Source organism: Odontesthes bonariensis, chromosome 6 (assembly GCF_027942865.1).
Source record: "Odontesthes bonariensis isolate fOdoBon6 chromosome 6, fOdoBon6.hap1, whole genome shotgun sequence".
NCBI lineage: Eukaryota > Metazoa > Chordata > Actinopteri > Atheriniformes > Atherinopsidae > Odontesthes > Odontesthes bonariensis.
The window spans coordinates 29810676-29820806 of record NC_134511.1 but is presented as its reverse complement, the minus strand read 5'-3'; the positions used below and the strand labels follow the sequence as shown (position 1 = coordinate 29820806).

At 37.4% G+C, this 10131-nt stretch overlaps 1 protein-coding gene across 1 annotated transcript in view; it reads left to right on the top strand.

The window, feature by feature from the left end:
• Positions 1-249: 249 nt before the first annotated feature.
• Positions 250-10131, top strand: part of slc4a5a (solute carrier family 4 member 5a) — a 44924-nt gene continuing 35042 nt past the window's right edge. Inside the window, exons 1-6 of the mRNA XM_075468212.1 lie at positions 250-307; positions 1195-1407; positions 5301-5430; positions 5910-6070; positions 9147-9299; positions 9847-9957. Of these exons, the coding sequence (XP_075324327.1) occupies positions 250-307; positions 1195-1407; positions 5301-5430; positions 5910-6070; positions 9147-9299; positions 9847-9957 (826 nt within the window). The remainder of the gene's footprint in view (positions 308-1194; positions 1408-5300; positions 5431-5909; positions 6071-9146; positions 9300-9846; positions 9958-10131) is intronic.

Sequence of the window (10131 nt, the reverse complement as noted above, 5' to 3'; positions counted from 1 at the left end):
ACAAGAGCTGCTGCTGCTGGTAGTGCTGCAGCTGGAGGCTCATGTCCCAGATATAGAGCAGTGACACAAGCACACAAATCATTGAAACTGTGCACATATGCACAGAAGTGACAACACCAGCAAACCATATATGTACTTTTACATGAAACAAACCTTAACACAGGTAAGAAATTCACATGATGCATTACAGAGTGTGCACTCATAGAAAGGAGAACATGCAAGTATCTGATTTTCTTCTTATTTTCCAGGATGGACCATGGAGACAGAGGGATGGGGGTCTCTCACCTTCGATACGAGGATGAGGATGGTAAGTGTGTGTCAATCAAGTCTATGTTACATCTGTGATAAACATATGCCAATAAAGATAGGATCTTTACTTCATACACCTTATTTTTCCTGTAATATTGCCATGAGGGATTTGTTACTTATTAACTGTCATTTTGGACAAAGATGTTTCTTTGTTTCCAATGTCCCCTGAGAGTTTGTGTGGCTGACATTTTATAATGGGCTCCAAATGAGAGGTGGAGACAAAATTGGAAAGGTTTGTGTGTATTTTGGGGACATTGGGGAGTTGTACATGCATATGTGTTTGCTTTCAGGCTGAGCAGCAGGTTGTGCTCCTTTCCAAAAGATCCAAAATTGCTTCGCATCTCCCTGTTGTTGAGTTATTCCACCTGGAGTTGTGTGTGAAATGAGTTTTACAGCAGCCTCTTAATTACCAGTAGATGATTCAACTCACCTCTTTCAAGTTTTTGATGCAAAACAGGGATTATATGAGCCAAACTACAGCACTGACTGATTATACATAGCCTTGATTTGAGGCTGTGCCAACAGAGAATGAAGCTATTGTTAGTGAGCTGATATGAGCTGTGATACATGATTCATTCAGAGTTTGTAAAAGAGGTTTAACATTTATGAAACCTCTCTTCAGAGTATAAGGGATTAATGAAAGACTTCTAATTAAAAAGGCCAATCTACTAGTGTTTCTGGCTGTCAGTTAACTTATTTGGGGCCATTCAAACATTGTTTTAACTCACTTGTTTTAGGAAAATTGTGGTTTAATCAATACGTAGTTTAAACAAAAGCAAAAAAGCAATGAAAGCTCATACCAGCACTTCAGCACAAAAACCTTTAAGGTGTGTTACCTGTGATACATGTTCAAGTAACAATCCAGGAGCTGTAATCTTTCCACAGAACATCAGTCTGTCTACATCGGTGTCCCAGTATCCCGGGGATACCGACGAAAACGCAGGCGAAGGCGCTCTAGTCGAGAAGGTTCTGGCACGGACAGAGAAAGACACTACAGCCACCACAGACACCATGACCATGAACGGTACAGCGAGATAGACATGGAGGAAGGACTCATGGGTTCAACTGCACAGAGTCTCCAAGACATCAACCGCACAAGTATGTAGCCAGTGGGTCATCAGGTTGCAGGAGACTGAGGAAAGATTTATTAAACTTATAACAAAGGTGCAGCAGAACAGGAGCTTCCAAAAAAATCCCAAAACATAAAAGACTGAACAGATCCCAGGTGTGAAGTAGTTAGCTAGCTGAAACCAGATGAATGCAAAAAGGAAAAACTGTTTCTCTACAGGAAATAAAACAAACTAAGAAAATAAAGAACCTAAAACCACCTAAAAGACTAACTCCAAAGTTAAACAAGAACACAACCAAAAATTACCAGCTCAGCTCAGGGAAGTTTGGTCAGGAACTTGCAGCGTCTGTTCTCAACGCACAGGGTACACCTAAAGCATCTTTTTTTGGACCCTAAAAAGCACAGTATGTTTAGCCCAAATGTGGGCTGTTAGTGAGTCATTAGCGCTAAAAAGGACACAAACAAGATCCAAATGAGTCTGCTATCTGGGACCTGCCATGATGTTTCCCAAACCTTAACCCTTTAATATTCTGTTCGTTAGACCACATTTTCCCCTGAATATGTTGTACCTTTTTGAACATTTCTAAAAGTAAGCCTTTCTGAGGCGATTACTTTTTCTATATATGATCTTTATTCTGGACAGTGACGTCTCAAATGCTTTTTTAGAAAAATGTTGATTATTATCATTCTTGCCCCAAAGACATGAAAAAATGCAAAGAAACGTGTTTCATTGCTCTTCTCTCAGTAAGTACATTAAAGTTTAAAGTACCTTTAAAGTGACAATATAATGTGGCAATTTGTGGGATATAACACCACTATCATAGAAACAAATCTCAGTGTGAACCCTGCAAATGCTCAGCCATACACATGAATTTTTTGCCATGTTCAAGAGGCCATGAAGTTGTGAAAGAGGCCACTAAAAACCCACAAAAATGGAAAACCAAAGCCGCTTGTAAACTGCTGTATCTTAGCTCTTGGACACTCCAGAGCAGTTTCAGGCCTGGGAATGTGCCTAAGAAAAGTCTATGTGCTTCAAATTGAATAGAAGCACATAGTTTTAAGTTGAAAGTGGAAAAAAAAACTACAGACCAAAGTTTGGTCCCTTATTTTCTGCTTTCATCAAGCTTCCTTTACATGGTCGGTGTGTTGTTGATGAGTGAGCACTTCAAAACTACAATTCCTGCTGGTGTTAACTATAGACGCAGATAATGCTACACTTCCCGTCACAGAGAGATAACCGGCAAAATGCAGCTGTAGAGTAGTTCCCTGTGCATTAAAAAGTGTAGGGGTTAAAAAAGGGCTAAACAATATGATGAAGACTGTCAGCGTGTGACAAACTGGGAATGGAGATGTGTCTGTCAACCACCATCGTTTACCAGAGTGCTTTTGAGAGACTAAATGCTGACGTAATGTTTGAATCTGACCTGCAGAGACCTTTCCAGTACCCATTTCAACAGGATTTAATGCTTGTGTTTAGTCATTCTGGCGGAGAATAATCCCTCCATCAGTTTACCAATGTCTTGCTTTTCTCTTGAGGAGGATACATGTCAGAGAGAAAAAAGATGTTAATGTGAGGTCATCTTGGTCCTCTTAACTTTTGCCACTGTGTGCATGTGGAGCTGAAGGCCTCAAAAAGGCTCTGCTGAGTTGCAGTATGAGAAATGTAGGCCACTTAAAGGTAGAATAATGTGCATGTTACTGTGTCTTAGTACTAACACGGAACTGCTACAGTGCCTTCTCAAGGTTGATCAAACATCAGCATGCGTTGTGTACATGTCTATATGTTGTGGATTTCATCCTGAATAATTTTGTGTTCTTTTACAAATAGCTTCACTGATGTATGTATTAATATTTTTGGCATACAGCTGAATAAAGGCTTGATCTTTTTTTTTATCTATAAAAAAAAAAGATTTCTGCCACATTTTATTTAATTTAAATTCCTTCAAGCCATTTTAACAATAAACAGCAGAAGACTGAGACCCAGCCTAAGAGAGCGCTGCATCTGATGCAGGTTGGGGTTAGGAGAAGCCCGGTGGGTCACGGCTGCTTTGGCTTTCAAAGATTTTGGCTGAGAGGGTTCACTTTGTTAAATCAATGTGATGCAGTCAGTGGAAACGCAGCAGAGGTGTTGCTCTGACTGGACTGTGCACACAAGTCAATAGAGGCAGTGTGTGCGGCTCTCTATGGTGCCAAATAGTACCTTCTGGAAATAAAGAAAAGACAAAGATGTAAAAAACAACAAAAGGAAACATTAAACATATTTACCAAAACATGCCAACTAGGAGTAAGTGAAGCAGGTATGCCGTACATGGAATTTACTGTTAGCAATGAATTACTTCAATGTTGTTGACTGCTAGTGGATTAAAAGACTCCGGCTTCTAACACTACAGGACTACATGTCAAAGCATCCTTGGGCAAGACACTGAACCCCATGTTTCCTACCGATGCATGTATGAATGTGTGTATGAATGGTCAGAAAGCACGTAGTTATGGACAGACTTAAGATGTGCTGTATGAGTGTGTGTGACTGGCTGAATGTTAGAAGCGCTTTGAGTGGTCAGCTAGACTAGAAAAGCGCTATACAAGTACAGTCCATTTAACAGTCAGTACTATGTGATCTGGATCAGGCCTTTATTCTGCCATAATTACAGCCGTGTGCTGCAGAGAAAACAGAGGGTTAGAACAGCCTACGCTGCAAAACTGTTCCTGTTACACCAAAAAGAAGAAAAACTTTATCACATCCCACATACACTGACATACAGTAAACTTAAAAATAAAGAAAAAAACAAAGAAAGCAAAATAAAACGGTAATATTCTGGCAGGTGGGGCCTAAAAGCATACTGTAAAATAACAGAAAATAAATGTAATATAAATGCTGCAAATTTCCATCAAATTGCTTTAATTTCACATGATATTCTGTGCATTTTAATGTTCCCCTAGCGGTGTTTACACATATAATCAAAATGACCTGATGATGAGGTTAAAACTGCTATGAATAAAAAATGGCCAGAATCAGTTCTCATATAAACCCAGTCACTTTTCAATAAGGGACTATAAGTAATTACCATAAAATGATTTGGTCTGATTTCCACATGCCACTGGTATGAGAGTAAGATCTGTTTTCACAGAATTAAGCTGGTATAGAAAATAGCAACAGCTTTTAATCACAATAACAGTTCATTCCATTCAAAACAGCATCAAAGTATCAACAAGTTCAGTATATTCTTATCTACTCCCACTGACTAACTCTCAATTTGGATTTTAATTTAACACTCACATTAATCATTGCAATAACCAGCATGTGAGTGACTTCAGTCAAGGTCCCCAACCCAGAATATATATTTTGATAGTCTTATTATGTTAAATGAAATACATTTTCTATGAGACAAAAATCTAATTTGTTTAGGCTATTTACATTCCCAGATTTTTCATGCTCCTTTACTTTATACATGAAAATTCACAGTCTATTCCTGTAATCTCAATGGTAGTTTCACTTTTTTGTATTTAAGAGAGAAAAACAGTAAAATTACAGATTTCTTTCTCCTTTGTTTTCCATTGTAACTTTAAGCAGAAAAAATTAAGTATTTTTTCTCTTTTCTTAGATTTTTTTTTTTTCACTTCATTAATACAAGCACATTAAACTATAAATATGGGACTGTAGTGTTTGTGTGTTCACATTCACAAAAATTTCCATGGCCATATTGCCTGAATGTAAGATAATTTCTTTTTGCCAAATTAAACAGGGCATTTTTGTTCATTTGGATGATAAAAAGAATTACATCACATTGTTGACGCTTTAGGCATTTCTTACAACCCAAGGGTACTTTAAACCTGTGAAAACTAGCTAAAAATCATAGTGGTATAGTGTTAATGTTGCATTATATTTCAGAATATGTAAAAAGATTATTTTCACTCTCAGCAGTGTCACCAGCAGCAGAGCGGCTACGTTACATCCTGAATGAAGAAGATGACATGCCCACACCAACGCTCTTCACTGAGATGGACACCCTACAACAAGAAGGAGACGAGCTGGAATGGAAGGAGTCTGCCAGGTGCATGAACACATTTATAGCACACACATATGCAGTAACTCTGATACTAGATATGAGATTAAGAATGATTTTCCACCAGCATGACTAATATCCCAAATATACTTTGATATTTATGAAAGAGATGCCATGTTTTCAGTTAAACTACAGCAGTGTAGAACAAACAATCAAAAAAACAATTTGTGTCAATCAAAAGTCTGCCTCAAGCCAGTTTGCTCTCAGATTTAAATCGAATTTGGTAGAGCAAGAAGATTAAAGAAGCTTTAAGACCAAACTGACATAAACAGTTGTTTGAAACAACACACAAGCCCTCTGTTAAAACCACCTTTATGTACTGTGCAGTGAAAACCTCCAGCAGAGCTGAAAAGCTCAAACTTAGCTTAACAATTCAACGGTTTTAGGTAAATCCTGGCCTGATTTTCAGCCGTTTTCACAGTTATCCCTGATTGGGGTTGAATTTCTGTGTATTTTTCTGCCTGCAGGTGGGTGAAGTTTGAGGAGAAGGTGGAGGAGGGAGGCGAGAGATGGAGTAAACCCCACGTGTCCACGCTGTCCCTGCACAGCCTTTTTGAGCTCAGGACATGTCTCCAAACGGGAACGGTGCTATTGGATATGGAAGGCTACTCACTGCCTCAAATAGTCGGTGAGATGTGACTTTACTGTGATTTCACGTCACATCTTTAGAATCAGCCAATCTAAGTTCAGGTGTTGCTTTTAAGGCAGTAAACTAAGAGAGGATATTGTAAAAAAAAAAACGCAAACAAATAGATATTATTAAATGTTTTCTTTCATATTCATAATCGTCTCATGTTTACAGAGATTTTTCTGGATTCTCTCAATCTTTTAATGAAGATCACAGATGAAGAAATAACCAGATTTTATGTCTAGATGTCTAATGTAATCATTGTAATCGCCCGTGCAGTCTATTACAGATTAATAAATGGCAATGATTAATAAAGTAACCTTACTTGTAAATTTCCCAACAGCCTCTTTACAAACTTATTTGAAATGGGTTGATGGCATCAAATTGAAAATACGAGTTTGCATTTTCAGTATTTGATATGTTTATTTTTTAATAATGATCCACATAACATAATAAATCCTTAAATAATGTGATCATTAATGATAAATTAAAGTATTATCTACAGAGATCAGCGCTTATATACTTAGATTAACAAAAGAAAACATTAAATAAAGCTAGGTTAAAAAGTTTGGTTTCATCTTGTTGACATATTAAGAGTCTTGGACATTTTTACACAGTGGATTTTGACATTTTTTCCCATCAGAAATATGAAAATACTTGTCAGCCTGAAAAAGCCTTGTTTATGGGAGTAAAATGTTCTATAAATCAGGCCATAAATGATGTATAAACCCTTGAGAATATAAGTAGAAATATTTGGCGTGCTACTGAGGTGTTGATTTCTCAATAAACATATGAAAGAAGAAAAAAACATATTGAGAAAGCTGTATTTATTTTTAAATACAACAATTTTCTGAAATTTTATTTCTAAACATTCAAAGTGAAAAAGAAACATGAACAATTTTACAGAAATGACCAGCAGACAAAGTATCAAATAAAAATTTTATTAATTTGAAGCTTCCGAAATGTATGCAGTGTCTTGCCTTAATGATATGTTTTACATTTTATTTTTAGCCAATGGGACTTCAGTTAAGCAAATCCTTCTCCTTTTTGTAGGAGCCTCTCTGGAAGTTTGCAGTTTTTTATGTTTTCCAAGGGCTAAAATATTTACTTGCATCAGAGGCTTGCTAAAACAAAATATATATTGTGCTTTGGGAATTCATGTGAAACTTCTTAGACTTTAACCATGAAATGGGTAATGACACACCTGCCTTATACAGCTTAAAATTATATTCAAGTTAGATTTCCTTGTTGTGCCAATGAAGTAGCCTGGCTGACGCGTCCACTAGGTGTGCATTTTCTCGTATTTGAGGCGTGGTTTACGATTGCCTAGAGCTGTTTATTGGGCGCTACGAATGTCTATCAAATGGCGTCTGGTTCTTCCCATGCTGCTTTGCGCACAATTCAAAGCCAATTGTATCACTTATACCAGATGACGTATGTAGAGCGACAGAAATTCGACGAGGAAGAAGAAGAAAAAAAAGTAAAATAAAAGTAAACATGCGTTCTAAGCTACTTAAAACACTTTCTAAGGCTGCATCGAACGGTAACGTTGTGTCCACTGCCATGTTGGATTAACACTCTACAAGCTTCGGTGTCGTCATCGTCTTGCTGCCCCCCCCCCCCCCCCCCCCCGTTCTGTGATTGGTTCCCTAACTCAGGCAAAAATAAGGGCGGTGGTTTCCAGGCTGCCTTTGCAGTGTTAATGAAATCGCTCGCAAAGCAGCATGGGAATTCCCAGGCTACCAATGAAGAGTAATTAACTCCATAACTCCATTGGCTGCAGCTGTGTAGCCTTCCCTGCTATAACACTTCTTTAAGCTAGTTCCTGAAGTTTAGCTTAGAAATTAACAAAAAAAAGGCGAGGGGATTATTTTATAATCAAATCACATTGTTCTCTTACTTCTTTTTAAAGGTTAGTGTTGAATCTACTTAGTTATTAATAAGCAATTAGTAGGTACATTGTTTCTTGCTAGCTTATAAATTGAGTTTGTGTCAGTAAGTCATGTGTCACAGTAAGCTAACCTAGATTGTAAGATAACCTACTGAATCAATTGTACTACTTTAAAAATGCCTCGATACATAGCAGCCTCTTTCAATTTTCCCTGTTGTTGTGTATTGACATTAACCCCTTTCTCCATAGCACCAAGCTACATATACATTATTGTACTATGGTACGTAAATCAATAAGACAATCAATTGTAAGATAATCTATGAATGTAGTTAGTAGTTTCCAGCCTGTATATTAATTCAGAAACTACTGGCAGCATCAGCTCCATGTAGTACATGACAGATCTCACCTCCATTTTCCACTTAGTCAAGTCATTGTTGGGAACATTTTAGATTGCTTCCTTTGTCAGGAAATAAATAACTATTAACTTTAATAATGATAGATTATTTTTAGCATTTCATAGCATCAGTTTTAAATTTTTCTGAATTGCTCATGACTGAAATGACAGTTTTCATTTGTATGTGAGTCACAAGGACACTATGCTCATGAGCTGCACCAGTAAGGAAATCGAGCAATTAATTTATTGCTTCATTTATTGGATTATTTTCTAAATAATTATGATTACAATGAATTGAATTCCAATTGGCTTGAATTGGACTTTATTATTTAAGTGCCTTGAGATGACATTTGTTGTATTTGGCGCTATATAAATAAAAATGAATTGAATTTAATTGAATTTATACTCCTTAACCCTACTTGTTCAGCATTTCAGATTGTTATATGTCAATATCCCAAAGCCTATCCCCATGTGCTCTGCACTGAGAATTATATCCGTACCACATATCTGTGGTGTGACTTGAAATTTTGAGTTGGTTCTTCTCTAATTGTAAAAACTGGTTTGATTTCTGATTTGATTGGGAGAGCAACTGAACCTCAAAAATGGCTCAGGTATGCTCAGTTGTGGGGGAATGTGTGTATGAGAGAGAAAATTACTTCCAGCGGTCAGCAAGATTAGAAGATCTGTATATCAATTTAGTATATTTGTCACAGTTACATTATTACAAACAGGAAAGCTTTGATGGGAACACCAGATTGAAACACCGGATTGAAATATACTTGTGTTTGCAGATGACATAATTGAGAGACAGATAGAAGAAGGCATGATATCTCCTGACCTCAGAGAGCAGATCAGTTTTGTGCTGCTGAGGAAGCATCGGCATCAGACCAAGAAGCCAATACACCGTTCACTGGCTGACATGGGCAAGTCCAGCTCCTCCTCCAGTGAGTTTTCCTACCTCTATCATCATAAATAATCCAACAAAGCAAAATGCCATCTCAGATAATTAATACCTGACCTGCATTTTAGATTAGAATAGAATAGATTAGAATAATTATCATATCAATTGTGAGATGTTGTTTCTTTCCTTTCTTTCAATTTCCATAATTAATAACACTACATACATTTCTTTGTGTTGATATGCCATCATAAGAAATAACACTGATATGGAGCAACTTCTTTTCTCTGTCAATGATTGGTACATTCGAGTCTGACATATCATTTGAATTTGATGATTTGCATCTTTGATATCCAGTATGCATATGTTTAACTCACTTGGTTAATGAATGCACGCTCTTCTGCAGTCAGCAGGGCTCACATCCTCCACAGGGGATGTATTAATGTTTGATGAGTTAATTACCACTGTAGCATTTCCACATCTCATCAGGGCAGGGCACACACAGCTCAATAAATCATAAAGCATCACCTCCAACCACTTTGCTCCTGTTTGTGTCTGTTTCTGGTTCCCTTACTTTTCAGATCGAAACGTAGCGTCTCGAGGTGGGGCTGGTCCGGGGCCAAGTCAAGGGCAATCGGCCAACTTTAACCGATCCACGGAGGACCTTCGAATGAAACAGCAGACTGCTAACTATGGCCGCCTGCGTGAGTGTGGTTTGGCTCATGAAATGCACGGTTGTTGTTTTTTGAAGGCATTTTATATTTATTTAGATATTATCAAACCTTTCCATTTTCAAGTCCAGGTGAGCTTAAAAGTCTTTGTAAGGGCACATAACCCTTTCACAGACTTACAAAAACATTTACCAGCATTTTCTGAAC